Here is a 23,120-nt window from a genome sequence, read left to right on the forward strand (position 1 = left end):
GGAGAGAGAACAGAAATAGGTTCTACCGTGTTTTAGCAGTATGTTAGGAACCTAAGCATTGTATTGTAAATGCACTCTGTTCAGCCAGACATGTGAAACCAAGTCCTGTACCCACAGTGGGCCAGATCCTACGCTGGTGTAAATGAACATAGCACCTCTGACATCAGTGCAGCTATGCCAATTTACACCAGTTGAGGACCTGACCCACTATCTCCATTCCTAGTTTAATATTCTTTGGAATCTAAACTAAACAACATATTACAAGATTTCTGGTGCCAGGGCAGTTTAGGAGCATTACAGCTCAAAAGCAAATACTCGGCAATGAACAAGAGATAGAGGATGATCTTTTTAACAAGATGCAACACACTTTATAAGATTCACATACAATTATACAAATGCCAAAGTCCCTTAAAGCAGATAGCATACAATTTAATGGCTAAAAGTTCAAGTAAGAAATCATAGCTCAGTGAATAGCTGCTTGTAACAAATATATTTTAAGGCACTAAACAAATACATAATAAATAAACCCTATATAAATAGTTAGTTTTTTTGAATCTTATTTCCAAGGTCTCTGAATTCTGAGGTACCAGTAGTCCCTAATTAGAATACATTATCCATCTACTTGACACTTCAGTGAAATGTCTATTCTACCAGAGTTGCAGCTTTGTTCAGAGCAGGTTTATTGATATTCTGATGCGTTCCCTCTCCATACCCCCAGTGGCTTGGTTCTGTTTTATCACACATCAAAAAGGCCGTATGCTCAGGGCACCCCATGCACAGCTCAGAGCTGGAGGTCTGAACAGCTGCAAGTAGTATGGTATCACAGGAGGGACAAGCTCCAAGCAGATGTCACAGATAAAAAAAAAAAAAAACACAGTAAAAAGGGAGTGTGGCTTGGGAACTAAGCAAGAGGTAGCAACATACAGCAGAGCAAGACCTGACTTAAAATATGCCTATCATGCTTTATGCAAACACTGGTCTTTTCTGCCCTCCTGACTATCATTAAAGTGTAATTAGTAACTTCACTTGATAAGAATGTGTTTCTTTATGAAATCATCTATTTTCTCTTCTTGATAACAATAACCTCCAGGCAATCCAAGCATAGGCAGCACATCCTCACGTCTAGCCGTGAATAAAAGCTAGGGTCCTGAGGATTCCATAATGCTTCATTCTGGGGCCATCATCTACTCCCCACAACTGGACCCTCAAATCCCCTCCAACTTCAAGACAGTGATAAAGGCGGCATTCAGCTCTTGCCTTAAGGTCAGGTAAAGTGCTCCTTGGACACCTACCTCCCTGTGTAAATCAGCAGCAATGAGGTATTTGTACGGATATCACCTCACTCCTTCAAATTCAAGGAATCTGGAGCAGAAGAAACCCAAGGTCATTCTCAAACATGGGTGTCCTTTGCTGCAGTGCAGTATTGCTATCAACCTATCAGTGAGTGACACCTTCCACCCAAATAATAGTTACACTGATACTCAGCTTTCTTTTATTACTGTTTGGCCTGAGCATCCTCAAAACTTATTACAAAAATAGAAAGCTATTGACACAGATAGGGTTAGAACAAGACAAAGAGTGAAGAAATGCAGAAAATCACCACTCAATCACATTAGACTTGAGAAAGAATTCTCAGCCACAGGCCCACAGCTTTGGCATTCCCTTTCACAAAAGATTAGAAAGACCACAAATCTTGTTGCCTTCAGAACAAAATGTCTTCACCATTGTTTTCCCACAACATTCAGATTTTAAAAAAAAATGATATGCCCTTCCCTCCCATCCAAAGAATGGAGAGGTAACCAAACAACAAAAAAATATCAATGATTAAAGTCTACTGTGGACCCAAGTCGTTCTCTAAGACTGTCAGATACCGGGGCAAGGAGTGCAGTATAAATACTGAGATAAGCAGACAGACCTAAAGGTGACATAATAATTCTTACAAGAATTGGAGCATCCAGACTGATGTAGGCTGCATGACCTTTGTCGACTGAAACTCTCCCATGACTGCAACTACCTCTTGCAAATACAATGTACTGTCTCAGGCCTTTTGATGCCATCTCTATAAGCTTGCATTGCACAATATTTTCTGCAGTGAACTACTCCTTTATTTACTGTGCCCATCATTTATTCTGTACTGTGCCCATCCTCTTTCTCCATCCCTATGAACTAGGAGGACAAGAGCAAAGGAAATCAGGGGAGTACACACCTAGCAAAGATGCCACAATTATCACTATGCAGAAGGCAGTAGATATGTGAAAGTCTCTACTGACAAGCTGATTCCTACAATTTGTCGGTATTAGGAGTGTGACACTACACTCCATATTCTTCATAGAGATATTGTTATGAAATGAATATGGCATAACTAAGACGTGTTTTATGCAAGATGGGTCTTGTGAGACATCACTGGAAAGATTATGATTTGATGAATATGATTATCCTATTTGTATGCATGTATCATTTCTGTATCTGAAGTTAGGAATATTGACTATGTATCAATTACAAAAGTGTTTGTACCTGGGGAACGCCCAGATGACAGAATGCAATCAGTCTGCATGGGCCATTAGGGAGAACAATAGGACTTTGAAGATGCTAATCTCCCACCTTCCTGAGAAGCTTCCTGGAATGCTACAAATGTCCTTTGACTCATGGCTGCTTTGACACTGCAGGGTCATGTGATCATGTCACCTGGTACTGGACTCCATCATAGAATACCAGTATTTTCCACTAAGGGGAGTGGGAATCCCACTGAAAGACAAAGTAAACCCTGCCATATGTAAATCCTATTTAAGGCAGGGAAGTGAGTTAATCAGGGTTCATTCTTCATGGAATCCCTGCCCAGGATGACTGCTGAAAATGTCTTAGGAACAAGGACGAAGGGGGCGGGGGGAAGAAGATCTGAGCCCAGGCTGGAAAAAGTGTCTGGCCTATGAGAGAAATGCCTAATACAACATTTAGGGTGAGAAATTACTACCTGCTCACGAAAGCTCATGCTAAAATAAATTTGTTAGTCTCTAAGGTGCCACAAGTACTCCTGTTCTTTTTACCTGTAACCAGTTTCTTTCGTGTATTAAAGCTTAGTTTGTGTGTTTGTTTTATTTGCTCAGTAATCTGCTTTGATCTGTTTGCGATCCCTTATAATCACTTAAAATCTATCTTTTAAAAATCTAATAAACTTGGTTTTGTTTTCTCTAAAACCAGTTTGTGGAATTCAGAACTGGGGGGAGGAAAGCTGTGCAGATCTTCCTCCACACTGAGGGAGGGGGTGAATTTCATGAGCTTACACTGTGCAGTTCTCTGTGCAGCGCAAGACGATACAATTTTGGGTTTACATTTCAGAGAGGGTGTGCACTTGAGTGCTGGGCAATTCCTTAGCCGAAGCCTTCCCAGGCAGAGCTGATTTCAGTGTCTGTGTCTTTCTGCAGCTGGGCGTGTCCCTACCTGTGTGGGGGCTGGAGGAGGCTTGAGGGCCTGGTTCAGCAGGACAATGTAAGGAAACCCAGGCTGGTGGAACAGGCAGGCTCAGTGGTACTCCAATACATCAGGTGGGGGAGGGGGCAACCTGTCACAAGGAGGACTAGAGGTTGGAAGAGGTCATACTTTGTCAATCTCTTTATTGGAAAGGAAACTCTTTGCCCACATAAAAAGCATTTTGGTAGCTTCAGTACTGAATAAGAAGCCATGTCCTGTGTAGACAAATAAATTGATATTAATGGGCCGAATTCTCCCCTCCATGACACTTGTCTAACACAGTACACTATCAGCTTGCACGGCGCTGCACAGATGAAACTGGAGGCAGGATTTGGCCCACTGATTACATGATCTCATCCACCAAACAACAACCAAAGAAAGTTCCTGTAACCAATGCAAGTGTGAGTTCATCACTTTTTACAGCCAAACACCTCTTCTACTCTTCTGAACTGCTTAGTTTTAACAAGTGAAATACTCCAATTACTCAAGTTAATCACTGGCAAAGGCTTAGTTCCCAAATGATCTTGAGACTGGTGCATAAGGTTCAACTGCTCCTTTCTCAGGCAGCCATTCCTAAGGGTGCAAATTCACCACCTAGCAACCTCTATACTAGACTTCTCCAGTTCTATAAATTCATTCCACAACATTACATCCCAAGAATTAGGTAATAGCCAGTGGAGCTTTAGACACCATGTACTAACACTATAAGATGAAACAGCCTCATATCAGCTTCACAAGTCCCTGGTTCTAACATAATGCTTGCAATAAGTTTTCTGTGTATGCTGTAAGACCTACCCGCCTGGTCCCTTGCAGTCCTAACTACATTTGTATTAGAGGAACACACAACATACAGTCTCAGCAGAGCTGTTGATCAATAAAATTGTACTCCTTAGAGGATGCCTGTGACATCTATAAACCTGTGAGTGTCAAAACAATGGCACAAAAAATTCTGTATTCCTACTGTCAGTGGGATGAAAGCTGTGCAATTAATGCCAGCCCAATGACACCACAAGGAGAAATAAAACAAACAGCTGGTGGTATTATGGTCCAGCACACTGCTCCTACAATCTAGTAACATCTTCAGTATAAAATACTGACTTATGTTATGAGCAATATACCATAAATCTATACAAATAATTCAAAAATCTACAGTCCACAATATTAATTGTATGAGATTTCACTTAAAAAGAGTAATAAAAATGCACGGATCCTCTTTCATATGGAAATTGAACATGCACAAGAAGAAGACATCCGTACATTTAATGACTGTTGATTACAGCACCATTATACATTCTTTCTAGAGCTCAGTGAACTTACTCACATCTAACTGAACTAGTAGCAAGCACTTCCTTTTTGCTCAACTTGGCTTTTTTTGGAGATGTCTGTAAGTTTTTATTGCCCCAAATGTCCCATCACTGCAAGCACTGGTTCCGTTCTACTGGCAGTAACAATAATGGAAGTGACAGGGTTCCAGGCAGTTGCTGGCATTTTAAGTATCATGATGTCCTAAGCAGGTCTACATGCTTAAAATGTCAGTAGCTGGAAGTGCCTTTTCTTGACTCAAGCTCCGATCTTTGCCACGACCAGTGGCGCTTAAACAGCATTAGCCACTGTGGAAAATATGGGGCAAAAAAGTGTAGTGTGCACAGGACCTGTGGAGAAGAGTGGAATTTGTCTGCATACTGAAGAATGTCAACACCTATCTTAATAGCACCACAATGAACACGTATGAAACTTATCTGTTAAAAACATGTGCTTCAGCAAGAGAGAATATGGTTTCTGTGAGGGATGGGAGCACATTACAAAGGGTTTAGAAATACCCTGGTGTTTTTCAAAAACTCCTAAACTGAAGAATTATTCACCAGAAAACAGAATCTGCTTTGAAGGCCTTGTCTGCACACACCCTCCTTCTCTAAAATTTCCCACCATTTCTACCACCAATCACCTCCACTAGTGGTGACAACAGTGGAAACACTAGTGTACACAATGCACCAGCAGCTATCATTTCAGTAGGTCTGACTGACCATGGTTAAACAACATGCTTTTAAAAACACTAGTGGCAGCCTGCAACCTTGTCTACACTAGCGACCCCATCGCTTCCACCACCAGTGGAGTTGCACCAGTGGTAGTTATGGTGGCAAATCTGACTAAAAATAAAAACCTAGTATAGACACTCCTTTCTTTGATAATGCAAGGACAGTGTGTCGAGTGGTTAGCACTCAGAACTCCTGGACTTCATTCTGGGATTTGCTGTGTTTTGTAATTATTTTTATTTCGATGGGTTTGGCCTCTGAGAACAAGCAAGCAGTTCCATCTAGCACTTTATAGCCATCAGGCGTCTTACCTCCCGGTCTCCTGGTCTAGCCATTAGATCACATTCCCTGCCTTCCAAGTCAGAATTGTGTCACTATTATTAAGTGGCATGATAAGCATGCTGATTTTACTCAACTAGAGAAATATTAAAATGTTCATATCCAATTGTGGGGGCAACAATCGTACAATAAACTGAATCATTCCTTGCCATAGAATTGCCACAGATATTTGACAGTCTCATAGCACTACCTCGATACAAAATTTTGGTTGTTTCTATTCCCCCATTCTGCTCGGTTTCAATTATACCCACAGCTGACAATATTGGTTTCACTTGAGTTCAGCAGTTAAATTATTTAATTTAAAATACCATATAAATGTACAAGAAACTGTACTGTGTACTTGGGTCTTTAAACACATTCTACAGCTACACAGAAAGGCTTAATTCCAGCGTGTATTTAGTCCATTTATGCAGATACAGTAAATACCACCAGATATTTGGCCTGAAGGGATAAACGTCTATCACCATAAAAAAAAAAAAAAGGGCAGATCATCTTTAAAAAAGCTCTAAGAGAAACTAGGCAGACCCAGATAATTCAAGAATAATGATTTGCAATGCAGAAGTTTAATTCTACTTTGCAAATTCAAAATGAACAGATAAATTATGGATTAAGGCATACAGTATTTTGTACAGGAAAACTGACAACCACTTCCCAGACATTTAGGTTTTTTTTCCCAATCTCTTTACTAATTTCTTTCTAACAATTCAAAATGATTGTTTCAAATCTCCCAGTGGTTGAGAGATGGAGAGTGTGCCATGACATTCTAAAATGCAAAGAAAATGGGCCATTTAAAAAAGGACGGGGGAGGGGAAGTCTTATACATCATGAACTGAAAAGCTATTCCATAGTTTTTTCTGTCCTGGACTCCTACCAATATAGCATGAGGGTTCAAAGGGCAAATAACAGCTAGATTTAGGGAAGGAGCATCAGCTTGAATTAATAAGTTGTGCCTTTTGTTATAGATGATGTAATTTAGCTATCTTGGGCCTGATTCATCATTATGCTACTCCAGTTTTATGCAGCTGTAACCCCATTGATTTCAAGGGAGTTCCACTGGCATAAATCTGGATTAACGTAGTGGTGAATCAGGTACTTGGTCCTTGAATTTCCCTTTGTAAAATTATGGTATATATTTGTTTGGGGTTTTTTAATACATGGTAACTTGGAAAAAAAATCTTATTGAAAGGTTACAAAGCATACCCTGATTTTTTGGATGACTCCAGTCTCCTTAGTAAATACATATTTAGCTAAATATATATTAAGGTGTTTTAAACCACTTTATTTGTAAAATATGTAGAAATAATTTAACAGATTCCAAGAGAAGAAGGAACCATTTTGATCATCTAGCCTGACCTCATATAACAGGCCATAGAACTTCCCCAAAATAATTCCATTTGAACACCTTTTAGAGAAACATCCAATCTTGATTTAAAAATTGCCAATCATGGAGAATTCACAACGACCCTTGATAAATTGTTCCAGGGGTTAATTACCCTCACTGTTAAAAATTTACACCTTCTTTCCAGTCTGAAACTGTCTAGCTTCAACTTCCAATCATTGCACTGTTATGCCTTTAGCCGTTAGATTGAAAAGTGCTTTATTAAATATTTTTCCCCATGTAGGAAACTATGGACTGTGATTTGTTTATTCCTTTGATGCCTTCTCTTTAGATTTGAATGGAATTGCTTAAGGAATAAGATACAGCACAATGCAATTAATGGTACCAGCATGTGGCCTTCCGTGAACTGCAAATAGGTAACCATAGTGTATTAATGTCATTTTTTGCATTTGATTGTCTTTTTGTCATTTGTTTTTTTTAATTTCCACATTACCATTTAAATGGTTGCATGTAAACACTTAAGTTCAGACTTCATAGTGGTAATGGGGTGAACAATGGGACTGCGCACACTTTAGCTGTTGCTTGGCTGGAGAGCATTCTCTGCCACAGGATAGTACCACACCACTTACATGGTCATAGCTATATATTTGCAACAAAAATAGATAGAAAAGTTACCACCACCTGTGCCACAAAAATCTACCATCTTAAAGCACAAGGTAGTGGCCCAAGTATGTGGTATCCATGGTTTGGTCTCACCTGTGACGATGGGACCATGACATGTTATAATCATATTCTAGCTCTGGGTGTTTAAATGTGGTTGGTTTTGTAAAATAAACAAGGCCTCTATTTTTCCTTTTACAACAAAAGCCTAGAATTTGCAGAACATTGCAAAATGCAGTACAAATCAAGGAAACACTATGGAAGCATGGGCTACATGACATTTGTGGCACTTGCAATTATCTCCTGTCCCTGATGTTAAGGCTGTTTTAGGAGAGGATTTTTCAGTATTTCAATAAGACATCCCAGCATTAGCGGCTGTCTTTGCTTTACTCAATGAACAAACAAGGCAGTGATGTCAAAAAGGGACAAGGTTTTATTAAATGGCAAACCTCAACATCCCTGTGATGGCAGGAAGTGCCATCTGCAGGTGGATAAACTGAGGCACAGTTCAGCTGATACACCACAGACTGCATGAATCTAATGTAGACTGTGGTTTGTACACTCATTTTAGAAAAGTGCACCATATACTGCATAGTCTGTGTTATGGCATAACTTAGAAAGAGGCTTTATACCCAACAGACTGTTATGGCTCTATCAATCTTAATAATGGGCTGATTATTGACTCAATAAACCATAACAGCTTCTCCTGATCTAAAGGAAATACACAAGAGGGGGTTGGGCTTTCCTTTAGTCCAGATTCAAACCACTCAGTTTGCCCAGTATTAATCTACTTCAGAAGTTCCGGTTTAGGACACCCGACTTACATTTATGAATTCCTTGCACCCATGGGCATATTCAAGGCTATTCACTTGCCCATTTCTGCAACCTAATAACTAACTTATTAATTATTACCTAGAAGAGTGTATGTTCAAATACAGCATTTCCTAGCATGGAGGGGGAAAAAAAGATAAGACGAGAAACAGAGGAGATTGAAATGAAATGATAAACATTAGGGCTCTTTTCCCTCACCTTCAAGGGGAGTTAAAAATCTAAATCAATATATTGATTTTTATGTATTTTCTGTTTATCTGTTTTGTCCACTATAACTCTGCCAGTTGCCCCAGGCAATCAACAAAGCTATGCTTGTTCAGCCTTTGATCATCTTGCTGCTATACGATTAGCATATGCATACTCTCATCCTCCCCTTTATCCTGTTAGTAAAGCTCCAAACTCCCTCCACGGATGTTCAAGAAAGCAATCCGCTTCTGAGCCCCTGTTGATTTGCCCCCATTCCCTCCTCTGCTCGGGACTTGGAATGCTAACTACTGTGTGTGAGTCGTGTAAGTGCTTATCCACTGGCCCTCCGAGGAGCAATTCTTACTTGTTTGATGCAGTCCACGTTTGACAGACGCTCCTGGATCAGATTGGCCCACAGTGCATTGGGAATTTTCTAAAGAAAGAACAAAACAAAAAACAAAAAAAAGAGAAAGGCTGAATATTCACAGTGGAGTTCAAAAGGAATTTTATCATGAAGGCACTCTGGCTAAAGGTGGACTGAAATGCCTTCTTAAAATAAATAAATAAATCAAACCGAGACCCCCAAATCATTAACACAACATATATGGTGAGTTAAAAATAACAGAGAAATTCATTTAAAAAATAAACTAAATGACTTTTTACTTACCAAGCTCTGAGTTCATGGTTCTGCATTTCCCCTACCAGGCTTAAACATGTCACAAACGTGTAAATAGCCCCAAGATCTGCACTTCTACTATTGTGTTAGGCCACAATCCTGCAACTGAAGAAAAACCTTCCGCTCGTGAGAAGTCCCACTGACTTCAGTAGAATTCTGGTTTACGTGCTGCTTTACAGGACAAGGTCTGTGGCATTAGTGATGTTATCAGCTGTAATATGGGACACGAAGAACCCTGAACTCAGCACTGGCAATCAGGGAGAACCTGATTTTCAAATATTGTGTTTTATAATCTTATATCTCTGCATTTTTTACATACATACCCTGATAATTTCCTGGGTTCTTAAAACAGTCCTTTATATTTTTCCCCAAAGCATTTCTCCTTTTAAATTAAGGGTAACAATTTGCAAATATATCAGAGGAAAACAAATACAATACCATAGGTTCATTAATAAGAGAAGTGAGAGACAGGAAATTGACAATGATTCTAAAAAGCTACTGAACGTTTTTTTAATAACAAGGAAAAAAAGGTGAAAAGCATACAGACAGTAAGAAAAAAATGAAGAATGCTTTAAAAAAAAAACAATCTATACTAATTCACCAGGTCTGGATGGTCTGCAACACAGATTACTAAATGAATTATTTGCTAACAAATGTACTGAGCTACTGACATTGTTATGAAGCCAAGGAAAACTGGAGAAACACCTGAGTATTGGGGGACACAAATAGGACATTAACTTTCCCAAAAAAGAGGAAAGGACAATCCTGGTAGTTACTCACTGAAAAACCTAACTTAAATCACTGCTCGAATAACCAAACAACTCTCCAAGAGGAAAATAATCTGTAAGCACCTACAGGATAATGGAACTACAAGCAATAACTAGCATGGGTTTATAAAAAACAAATCATGCCACACAAACATGGTCGCTTTCTTCAATTAAATGTTAAAGACTTAGAGGGAAAACATAATGCAGGATCCTCGACTCAAAAAATTGGATATAGAAAAAAATATCTATTAGGCCACCTAGTGCATCCTCTGTTAAACCAAGACTGTTCCCTACCATATTTTGTCTAGAGCTTAACTCAGTGTAATTTTTAATGTATTGAGAAATATGGGTTCCACAACTTCCCTTAGGAGAATATTCCACAGTCTTGTACCTCTTGCCGTCAGGAAAGTTTTCTTGATAATCAATTTGAATTTCCCTTTCTTTACTTTATCACAATACTCCTAATTAATAACTCTTTGTATCTCCCTAAATAATTTGTGCTGTGTACGCCACATATCGGCAGACAGTTATCATGTCCCACCTCACAAAGCTCTAGTTGTTAGTCAGACAAATTAAACATTAACAAAAGCTTTTCATCTTTCCTCATAATTAAAGCCCTTCAGCCCCCTATTCCTTTCAGTTACTCTTTTCTGTACTCTATCCAACTTGTCAATATCTTTACTTTCTGGCAATATTTCATAAGAAAATATCTTCCACGTCCGATAGCAGAAGAGATTATATCATTCGAGATGTTTAGTGATTTTTTTCCCTAATATTTGTTCCATTGTTTTACTAGGTTTACTCGGCAGCTATTGTCAGAAACACCCTTCTTTCTTTTTCTGAAGGCTTGTACCACATTTCTCCATTATTTTAGTGCCTCCCATTTCTCCATGGCTTTTCAAAAATAATGAATAATGGTTTGGTAAGTTCATTAGCTAATTACTCTGACTCCATAAATGAGTATCATTCTATCAGTGTTAAGATAACTATTAATTATTAAATTACTAGGGCAATTGCTCTTTTTCTTTTTACTTAAAAGTCTTAGCTGACTGAGTAGCCTCATAAAGGCACTGTACATTGGAAATTTCTTTTTCTTTGGAAATTAACATATTAAGCCTTATTTAGGTCATCCAGACTGGTGGATCTTAAAATCCCTTTCTACCACTTCTTATTCACTAGGGGCCTGATCCTACAATGAGCTTTACACAGGCAGACCCCCAAAGGCCCACACAGAGTTCATTGCAGGATAAGTACCTTAATTTTGCAGTTTTCCAAAATGTACCTTGCAGAAGTCTAAAACCCTCTACTGCTCAGCAAAACCACTAATTACTCTGCTAAATTGAAGTAGCTCATGGTCCATGGTACCAAGCTCCCCCATTAATTCTCACAATCTCATTAAGTTCCCCATTATTGATAAGAACTAAATCCAGAATTACTTCTCTGGCTGGATATTCTACTTTCTGACTCACAGTTATCCTCCACCTAACACAGGAAACTCTTTGATTATGTGCATTCGATGTTTGTTGTTCCAAACAAATATTTACAATCACCAGTGGGTTTCCCCATTCCTTGCTTTCACCACACAATCTGATGGGTGTAAACCTGAAGAAGCAGCAAAGAATCCTGTGGAAGGTTTAGTTTTGGGGGGGTTTTTTGTCCTTCTGGTTGAGGATGACAACCTCTAGTATAACTAGATGAATCTAGTATAACTAGATGAAAGTGAACAACAGAAAATTTGGCTGAACATCAGGAAAGATTCCCTAACAATGATCTCTGTTAGATCATGGAAAAATTCCCAAAGGAAATGGTGAAAGCGCCATTATGCAAGTCATTTAAAATTAGATGGACAAAGCATTTAAGAATATACCACAGAGAACAATGCTGCCCCGGCTGGGGAATAGCCAAGATGACCCAATTAGGTCTTTGTTATCTCTAATGTCTCCAGTTCTCAATCATTTTCCTAATATCAGCCATTCACGAAGCAGCATTCAAGCAGGTAAAAGAGAAAAAGTGAAAGAAATTGCTCTGTTTCTTGAAAGTCGGCAGGTCCCATAGGGTGGTGCGTCAAAGTCTCCTGCAGCCTTTCACTGTTGGAGCCTGGGTGTGTGGCTTTGAGTCTGTCACCTTCCAAAGGTGCGTCATGCTGCTATCAGAAACAGCTAGTGTCTTACTGACTTCTTTGATGTGTCACGTCAAGAGAGGCTAGCAACTGCCAGGGGGTCCACTCTGCTAAGCCCTGCCAAACCAATTTAAACCAAAATTATTCTAACTTCTTTCACTGCAGTGGTAATCTTAGCCCGCTCTTTCGACCAGAATTTGCTGAAGAAAAATAATCAAGGGCATATGTATGGGTGCTGCACTTTATCAGCACTCAAGCCAGATCTTTCTGAAGACTATGGCTCAATTCCAGTTTAGTTTCCTGGTCAGTGAAGTTTTCCCTAAGCAGTAGTCTACAAAATCACCACTCTGCTTAATATTTTAATAGGGCATATTCAATCACTACACTAAAAATGGCCAAATCTGATAGACAGCATCCGATAGAACACAGCTATTTAGAGCAATTCCTTGCCCCATCACAGCAAAATTACAGTAGGAGCTAACACACCGGTGTTATTACAAAAAAAACCCTCAAGTCTATTATGTTGTTAAACATCCTCCCACTGATCTGTGATCTCAGACATTGGTGCACATGCATGGTTGGTAACTGGGAAACTGTATTCCTACCTGCTACGGCATTCTGAGCCTGATCCAAAATCCATTGAAGTCAATGGACAAACCCACTATTTGGAATGTTAGATTTTCCTAAAACGGTGATGTGGTTTTTGCCTTTAAAGACTAAATTTTTTTATGTATACATGGATTTGATGAGTTCTATTCATGATTCTACCTTATTAATAATGAATATTATGTGTTAGTCCAATGACAACATAATGCATACTCTGTGCACAGTCTTCCCACAAAAGCATTTGAGTAAAACCCTTACAAGTGCTTTTTGATTGGGGACAGGGATGTTCCCTATATGTTCCAAATGGAGTTTCTTCGCTTTCTTATTGCAAAAATGTCTGCATCTAGAAACTTCAAACTTGGCTTGTTTTATAGTTCTCCCTGAGGAAAGAAAAGCATTCAAGTTTGAAGAAAACTGGTTTAGTATTTTAGAAGTCAAAAAAGTTTCAATTCAGCTTGTTCTCTCTCTCCCTTACAGACGCATACAGATCTTTTTACATATTGTGATGGGGTGTGCATATCACACACTGGACAAGAGACGATTAATCCCATGCTATGGGCAGTGGAAGTCCCACCACTCAGACCATTCTGTGCATGCTCCAACTGCTGCCTCAGTATAAAAGGGAGAAGCCCAGCTCATTCTAGGCTGAATGCTGTGGAGGGGAAGGACTTTTGGCAGAGACTCCAGCTGAAGAGCCGTCACATCCCTCGCCTGCGGGACCTGGAGATCCTGAGAGTCGGACTGGAGGTCTATGGCCAATGGATCCCCAGGGAATCCTCCATGCTGAGGAGCCCAGAGACCCTGATGCCCCAGGGATTGAAGCTTCTGGAAGCACAGTAGGAAGTGACCCAGGGAGGGTGCACGAGTGGTATCTCCCACTTGAGTGACATTCCCTGCTGACCCAGTAGTGGACCACACTGTTAGGGCCCTGGGTTGGGGCCCGGTGGAGTCAGGTGCGCCTGGGCCCCCCTACCCAGGTACTGGCTGATACAAGGGCCACTGTAATTGACTCTGGCCGCTAGGCCGCGCTGCCCTGAATGCAAGGGCCATTGTAATTGACTCTGGCCACTAGGCCGCGCTGCCCTGAATGCAAGGGCCGCTGTAATTGATTCTGGCCAATGGGCTGCCCTGCCCTAACCCCAAGGGCAGCCATATTGTCTCCAACCTCTGGGCCGTGCCGCTTTCAGCCTAAAGACTGTCAGGTAGACTGTAACCGTGGTGGTATCACAACTCCACTCTGGCCCAAAGGAGGATAGGGTATGCATACCACACGACACATACATACAAAGATTAAAACATTTTCTATTTGTTCTTTTGTAGTGCCTTGTCCTGGAACAGATCAGATCACTGGACATGCAAAGATAAGGATGCCTCTGTTTTTCTTCTCTTCTCTATTTCTTCTTTAAAAGCACAGGGAGACTATGCCGGTGCTGACTCGCAACAGCAGAGCAGTTTTAAGTAACTACATAGTATGCACATATCTGCACTACAATCTGCTACAGTCCAAAGAACAAACCTTCGAAAGCCCCTAAAACCAATAGTTGTTTCAACTTCTTGTTTTAGCCAGTTGAAAAAAGAAGTAAATCTTTAAATACTTAATCATTAAACTTCACTAGAGGAATAACCTGAAGGTGGTTTCTACTACATTGTCCTAACTAGAGAAGAGGAAATAATTTGCAATGATTTATCTAAAAATTGAGCCTCTACTTCCTTTCATGGAATATTTGTTAGCAGATCATGATTCCCTCAAATTTATCCAATATTCAAAAATATTTGACTTCTTTTTTGAATATTTGTAAATGTGGATTGATGACAGTTGGCTGTCACTATTTGAGCTCATTAGTTAGTGCCAGACCATGGATCAGCGAATGCTTGCATGTGCAAATTTAAAATTCAGTTTCTGAGAATAATCATACATTTAAAATCCCCATTCCATGAACTCCTGGGCCAGTAAAACTCAAATGCTCAAATTTTCATAGGAAAAATGGGACCAAAGTGAACTAATCAAAAAGTTTGAATAAATATTTGTGGAAATTTTTTTGCAATACGTGCCTAGCCCTAGTAACAATACGTAGGTAGATTGAGTTAATGAATGCCTGAAATTTTTGGCCTTTGGGTTAATTTAGCCCTGGTTACCTCACACATATGAAGTGAAATGATCATCTAAATAAATTAAACTGCAATGAATGATCTTCAAGGTGGACCTTACAAAACAAAAGCTCATTTCATTTATTAAACTGCCTTAGAGAGGATTGCAGTTTTTTAGTGCCCAGTTGTATATTGCGCTATATGAACTGTTCTGTATTCTAGTCTCTGCATACCCACCCTTTTCTTCTTAGTGCTAATGGGTGTTAAGTGTGCATATGGGATCAAATTCACCACTGGAATTATGGCCACTTATGCCAAAAGTGGGTTTAGCCCCTGGACAGAAGGAGTGAACAAGGAGAAAAAATTTTTTTAAAAAACAAAACCAAAAATCTTTGAGGGTGATATTCTGGCTACAGTTAAATCAGTGTCAAAGCTCCCATTGACTTCCATAGAGCCAGAATTTCATCCTTAGTCATAACACTCATATATGAAGAGTCAAAATCATGCAAGGGAATTGGAAAAATGATTTATGAAAGTCATCCCTCTAGTAGCTAACATCCTACAAACAAAGGTGTAAACAGCACAACACTAAAACACCACCAATTTCGGCTCTCAGATGCTCTTTGCCACCTGATTAGCCCTGACATCTTTGGCTTTCATCTTCCACATCATCAGTGTTTTTAAATCAAGTAAGCCCAAAAGGACACCCTTGAAAGTGCTTCTCTTCAGTTTGAAATATGTTAATAATTAGAGTAATTAAACCAAAGGGAATTTTTGTTTTAAATTTCCCCTTTTCTAAATTGAGTTTCATGAATCTAGTAAAATAATCTTTTAAAAAATCCTTCAATCAAATTATTCAAGTTCATTTTCTCAATAAAAGCCGTTTTTACACCAACCTATTCTATCCCAGTCAAAAGCAGATGTTTTGTAGGTAGTCTCAGTGATTTTGATGGACTTTTTCTTCACAAATCTTCAGACCAGGAGTTCTACTCAAGGCATCTCCAAACCTTATTCTTTGATTCAATGTAATAAATATAGGGTCTTATTTTCATTTTTTTTGTGGAGGGGAGGGTAAATGGGGTGCTGACCCGATTTATGCAGGACATCCTTCCCCCATTTCATTCTCTTCTATCTTCACTAGCTGTCAACTCTGTACGACTTACTTCACTGACCTACAAGGCAAGTAACTCTCATGTCAATACCATACCTCAAATCAACTGGCAAAAATGCTCATTGAACAACTTATTTCAAAAAATCTTCCACGAGATGTTAGGGAGGGGGAAAGAATAGCTCCAGAGTACTGGGCCATAGATGAGAGGTGGAAGGATTAATGAATTCAGAGCGAGTAGTGAAACAAATGCTCTTCTGAAGGTTGGTTGAAGCATTTAAATTTGGCCAGCCTAAGAACTGGGTATGTCTACACTGCTATGTAAGCCCCAGGTTAGTAGAACTTGAGTTAGTTAACCTACCAGATCCTGGGTTTGGTAACCAAGGGCTTCAGCATCTAAATTCAACTGTAACCCCAGTTTAGGAACTGTTGAACCCTGGGTCCCAATCTGGGACCCCAGCGTCTACGCTGCATTATGTGGACCTGAGTCCAACCACCCCTATCCCAGAATTCCTAACGCCTTCCCAAAACGTGGCCACTCTACCCCTTTGATCAGGTGCAGTGTGGGAAAACTTGACTGTCCACCAAACTTGACTGTACAGAGGACAAAAAAAGTCGGCCCATGGGATTGTGGAATACTTTTGGTGGACTCTGAGAGTGAGTCCGGTCTAGCTGCATCTTCACTACAAAGCAATACGGTTGGAATCCTGGGTCCTGGATCAGAGGTTCCACCCTCATGGGACCCTGGGTTAGCATGATTGTGTTTAGACGGAAGGGGTGTTAGGCTTGAGCCTGAGTTTGAACCCTGGGCTTACGCTGCAGTATACACATACCCTAAAAGTCCTCCTGATGCTGCTGCTGCCTCCTCAGCCTGAGCGCCTCTTGGGTTTGCACTCACCAAATGACTGGATTGGCACACTACTCTGAATTAGTGTGTCTGAATTAGTGTACCATTATTTGTGTCATGCTACAGAAAAATCAACCCTACATAGCTAAGTAGCTCTGTCACATCAAAGAAGTGTTCTCCATGAACATATCTTCTGGAAGTATTTTGTACTGAAACAGACCCCAGAGAATAGTGCTTACTTAATGGGGATCATCAAACATGCTAAAACAGAACAGGCTTTCTCTTGTGAAACCGTATAACTCTTTAAACAGTACAATGCATACCCAGAAATGTATTTCTAGTATCTAATAGGAATCTAATGTTAAGGTTTTCAATCGCTGCCAATCTCCCATCCCTGTCTGTGTCATAGTATATTTTTATCTCTGTTCATGTTATTATATGTAGCAAAAAGGTTATTTTCTCCCTATGGAAACCCCTTCACCTACAAATTCATACACTCATGTTCAAACCACCATTGATGCAAAACTTTGTACTTTAATCTGATCAAGTTGTCCACCATTTGAAATCATGGCAGTGTCATATAATTTGTCTTCCATAACTCACAGAGCTGGTCTGTTACCTCTCCCTACTTACCTGTCCTCTCTCTTGAAATGCCTTTACTTCTTTTGTCAGCTCTAATGTTTCTTCCAATAAAGTCTCCTGAGTGATACGAGGGGTATTCAATTGTTTACAAAGCCACGTTGCCTGGGGAAAGAAATGGGGGGGAAAGATGGGTGCAAAGAAAATATGTTTTCAGAAGCCCCACAGAAAGCAAAACAAGTCAGTATTTTCCTAGCCTCCAATTTAGACAAATAATCCATAACTATAAGCTTAATAAGTACTCACATTGCAGAACAGATGCTTTGTTAATATGCAATTAAGGTTGTGAATACTTATCAGTAACTTAATGGGAAATAAAAGAATGCTGAAGTTTTCAAAACCATATATACTGAACAGCCAGGAAAATTTGAATTTAAGGTAAAACTTAAAAAAAGCAGAATATGAATATGCATTGTTAAGAAACACAAAAACAACCTTAACTCTGTATCCATGCCCCTAACGCTCCATCCAAATTAATGACACAACCTTATGCTTGTATGACATCTTTCCTGGCTTAGAAAGTAATTAAATAGGTTTCTAATACCACAGATAGATATTGAAAAATGAGCCAAATACTTCCATTACACTGTGACCATACTCAGCATAATTTGTGCAATACCCACCCACTCCATGGTCACAGGCTGTCCTCTATTCACAACATGGCAACACCAAACACTTACCTTTTACACTTCATAAGCACAAAGGTTCCAATCCAAGGCCCACTGAAATCAAAGAGAGTATTTCCACTGACTTCAGCAGGTTTTGGATGAGGCCCGAACAACTCACCTAACCTCTTTCTCACTTTCCCAATATAGTTTCCTATATACTCTTGCAACTCAGCTATGTAAACCGTGGTATATCAGTCCAGGGGGGAATTCTGTAAAAGGTGTCTGGAGTTACAGACTTCTTAAACTCTATGGATGAACCACCAAATTATAAGACTGAACCTGAGAAGTACTGAGCATCGCCAACTCCCACTTACTACCTAGGATTTAAGATGTCCCCCAGACATCAGGGGTCAGGAGCCAACCACGAAGGCATATATAGGGTTGAATAGGGAAGCTGGCTGTAATATACAACAATACCTGTCAAACAAGTAACTATCTTTCAGGTAGGGTGCACTGGATGGTGGGGATATCAGGACAGAATATAGATAATTTATGGTACTTTAATTCTCTAATTACATAGTATTGTTTAAAATTTTAATTTAACTTAATTTCCTAGCTTTTCAATGTTTTCTTTGAAATTCCACAGTTCTTTTAAAGTTTATTTCCTCCCTATTTTACATTTTTAATATGTATTTACAAATTTAACACCATTTTCACAGATTCTTTTACTGGGAATTTCATAAAAACTCTTATAATCTTGTCAAGGGAAGATACCAGTACTCTGCCATATAATGGAAATATATATTTATATTACATGGAAAATAAACACCAGCGCAATTTCATTATTTTCAGTGGCATTGTACCAGCGTAAATGAGTAGTATTGGCCCTGCAACTGAACCAGTAACAATTTTCTTAATGATGCACAGACCAGATCAGAATCCAGCTTCCTATCTCACAACTGCACTGTTTCTGCACTGCCAAAAGGAGGGGGGAAAAAAACATTAGAAACTTATTTTTGTCCCTGAAATTTGCAAATGTGATTTTAAATACACACAGAGAATGGAAGCTGTTGAGAAAGATGCTAGTTGTACATAGACCATTTCTTTGGCAAGTCTTAACTGCATCTGAAAAAAGTTTCTAAAAAAGAAAAATATAAATGGATGTTAATTCTGAAAGCATAAAAAGCCATAACTGTTGGGGTTTTTTTTGGAATATACACTGTTATACTGTAGTCCTATAAACTGTAAAACTTCTAGATCAAAAGCAGTTGTGACAATTAACACATTTTAAATTCTATGTGGCTCAATCCCCTTCTTCCCGTCCCACACACACACACCAATAGTAGTACACTAAGAACCACACTTTCAAAAGTGGCCTCTAAGTTTGAGTGCCTAACTTTAGACACTCAGGGTAGAATTTTCAGAAGTGCCTAGGTGATTAAGGAACACTAACTTTTAATAGTATTTGTGCTCCTAAGTCACATAAGCACTATGAAAATCATATCCCTCAAGCCTGATTTTCAGAAGTGCTGAGCACCCAGAACTCCAACTTAATTGGGAGCTGTGGGTGACCATCACCTCTGAAAATCAAGCCCAAAACATCTAAAGTTGTACACCCAAAACTTAGAAAACACTTCTGAATATTTGAACCTAAATGTCTCAAATCCATAAACGTAACAAGCCTGCCAGGTTGTTTTGTGTAGACACCCCTCGTTTCTCACATTTTTTCAGTTCCTCTGTTCTGAGGTGCCAGTGCTTCTGTCTAATCTAATCTAGACTGTCTGTCTGTCTGCCTATCACTGTGGTATCTAGGCACAGGTCAAAACTATGGCCCACAAAAGCCCACAAAACAGGAATAAAAGTTATTTTTATTCTATTGTCACAAGACTTTTGACTTCTAAATACATAATTATTCTAGCATAATTGAACAAGAAGTTCTAATTTGCAAACATATGGCAGTGCAGTGTTATAACACTTAAGGTATTATACTTACAATAGTGGTTTTTCCAGAGGCGGGTGGACCAAGTATACAAATTCTTGGAACTATAAAATAAATATACATGAATGTCAAGATGCAGAAAGGCAAGACACCTTTATTGTTTCTCTATATTACATAATATACAACACGTAATTATACTGTAGTATAGTTATTTCACTGGGAGTTCTGCTTGAGTAAGGACTGCAAGATTAGGAGACCAAGCTAGTCATGACTATGTCTTAATTTAATTTCCATAGTTAACACGTTTAAGACTCTGATTTGACAAGGTACTTAGCACATATCTAGCTTTAAGCACAGACAGCTTACTTGTAACTCACATAAACAGGGCATAAATACGGAATACTTGTATTTCTAACTTTGCTTTTTATTCCCAACATGTTGAATGGTTTCGATCTGATGCAGCTTACAGTATTTTAATTTTGTATATGCAGTATGATGGCCAATTTCAAAGTGTATAGTTTCTTATTTTACTACTTTGTACTAATAATGCATTTCCTTTTAATTTTTAGAAAATGAAACACGAGTAATGTAATTTCAACTCACACCTTTCTCTAGACAGGTTATGTCATGGATCAAGAAGGTTTATACATTGTAAAATGGGCACTTTTCTTTGCTATTGCGGATAGCTACCTCGTGGGTAGAAATAGGAAAAAAATGTATACGGAACATTTCTCAGATTGCCTGTGGGACACTAAAACTTTTCACAGTCCCAAGACAAAATGGGCTACTCCACATTTCTCCTCTATCCTTTTATCCACTGCCCTTCATTTCTCTAGTCAGCATTAAGTTCCATTTTTTTCTCCTTTTGTGTTTATCTGCTGCATGTCAATGTCCCTTCCATGCGGAGGGGATGCAAGATGAAAGGAAGGAACAAGAGTTACTTGCCATGGCAGCAACCTCTTTTCCCTTAGCACACAAGTTCCTGTTTCATCTCTGCTAGTATTTATTAGTGCCATAGCTGTACAAGGCGATCTAAAGAATAAAAAAAAAACTGGATACGTTCCCAGTCCCAAGAATTTACAATCATATAGACAACACAATGATTATTCTCATTCTACAGTGATGTAGGGAAGCATCAGCGGTGTGAAAAAACAAGGAGAAAGGGGAAAGATCGCTTGAGAAAGATTTGAGGCTTTTCTGCATGTGTACATTTTGGGCTGTGATCCCTTGAATTGCTACATTAACATCTTGGGTTTTTCTTTCCACTTTCCATTGTGGGGAGAGAAGGAATCAGGCTTGAGAACAGTGACTGATAGGTATTTGTTGGCGGTAGTATGGGTTAAAGAAGATGAGTTGGGGGATCTATCCAGCCAAAAACCTCTCCAGGTCATGACAACAAAAAGGAATATACTCTCTGATCTCGGCAGACAGGAAAGGATGGGAAATGTAATTTTATGAGGACCTTCCAAACACTTAGGAGCAGCTGGGCAGGTACAATTTTTAAACCTTCATAAAACCCAAATTACAGCTTCATCTTTACAAAGTTATTTGATGGGGAAGGTTTAAGGAAAACTCCCCCCGTATTGGTTCTTGCAAGCGCAACAGAACTAGTACACAATGTCGAAAAATACTTTAAAAGGATACATCGGCTGTTTTTATCACCTAATTTCTTTCAAATGTAATGTGATTAAATCCTAGTTTCTTAAAATCTAACACCTTGAAACTCCAGCCCGGTACTGAGGAATTATTTATAAACAGCGTCATAAAAGAGTGCTCGGGTGCCAACACTAATCAACTTCTTCAAACCACTTCAAAGAAAATCAAAAAACCTTTCCATCCACAGATCCTTTTGAGGTTTAACTAGGAGCATGATTTAAAATTCACAAGAAAACCCGTAGGTATTGAAGCTTTAATACACAACTTTCTTGGACAAACGTTTGATGAAAAACGAAACGTACCATTATATACACCATATCATGCTTTAATATTGCCCAGGGCTACTGTAAATGCTCACTTTGTACTAAATCTGGTTTTCTCTCTGCTTAGTGGCTGGCAGCAGATGAGGCAGTGTAATGCACTGATTTACTCATTTGCACACTTGTAAGAATCTTCTAAGGCATTTTTCCCTAAACATATGACACAAGGGCACAACCAGAGCATCACTGTATGTAACGTTTAACCCCTCAGATCAGCACACAGTTAGTATTAAATGCTCGAGGTCTACACAGGCAGCTAAATGAACACTGAGAAATCTGTAAAACACCTTTTTCTTTGGTAATAAACCATATCTCAGTGTTGAATCTTGAGATGTTACAGAATTTACTTTTCCAAGCAGTCTTAACGTTTAGCATTCAGGTACAGTTTTAGGGGGAACTGAATTATTCCTGGTACAATGCAAAAGGATGGACTGGACTCAGTAGGGGTCCCTTCAAGTCCAAATGATTCTGTGATTAATATTAATGCAAAAAAAATCACTTAACTTGCAAGGCAACTCCTCAGTCGAACCTATATATACAGAAGTATACAATACAAGACTAACATTTTTCCAGAATTTTGAAACATTTCATCATAGGCATGGTTATATAGGAAGTACTCACCAAAAAAAAAAATGTTACTTGGATTTTGGAAACCTTTTATTAGCACAAACCCAGATAAAATGTATAAAACTGACTTCTTTGCATTAAAAAATAGCTTAGTCATCACATTGTTCTAGCTTTTTAGAACAATCACATGAAAGAACAATACCACATAGCCTTGAGTATGAGAGCCCAGTCACCTAATATTTGACCCAAGAGCTTCATCAGGATTGTTGTAAGTTATAATCATTAGGTTTGTTTGTATTTTGTAAAGAGTGCTTTAGATCCTAT

At 39.1% G+C, this 23,120-nt stretch overlaps 1 protein-coding gene across 14 annotated transcripts in view; it reads right to left on the minus strand.

The window, feature by feature from the left end:
- The window catches only part of AK8 (adenylate kinase 8), a 104,843-nt gene that overhangs the window by 70,134 nt on the left and 11,589 nt on the right, over nucleotides 1–23,120 (minus strand). For 11 of the 14 annotated variants that reach the window (XR_005589927.1, XR_005589926.1, XM_039506663.1 and 8 more), the window contains 3 exons: nucleotides 20,308–20,357; nucleotides 17,701–17,811; nucleotides 9,221–9,289 (listed from right to left, as the gene is read on the minus strand). Coding sequence is in view for 11 of the 14 variants with exons in the window: in XM_039506663.1 (XP_039362597.1) it covers nucleotides 9,221–9,289; nucleotides 17,701–17,811; nucleotides 20,308–20,357 (230 nt within the window). In the remaining 3 variants the exon portion in view is untranslated. Of the gene's footprint in view, nucleotides 1–9,220; nucleotides 9,290–16,008; nucleotides 16,152–16,200; nucleotides 16,285–17,700; nucleotides 17,812–20,307; nucleotides 20,358–23,120 lie in introns of those variants that run through there. The other 3 variants (XM_039506673.1, XM_039506674.1, XM_039506672.1) reach the window with 3 other exon arrangements.

The sequence above is a fragment of the Mauremys reevesii genome, linkage group 19 (genome assembly GCF_016161935.1).
Source record: "Mauremys reevesii isolate NIE-2019 linkage group 19, ASM1616193v1, whole genome shotgun sequence".
NCBI classification, from domain to species: domain Eukaryota; kingdom Metazoa; phylum Chordata; order Testudines; family Geoemydidae; genus Mauremys; species Mauremys reevesii.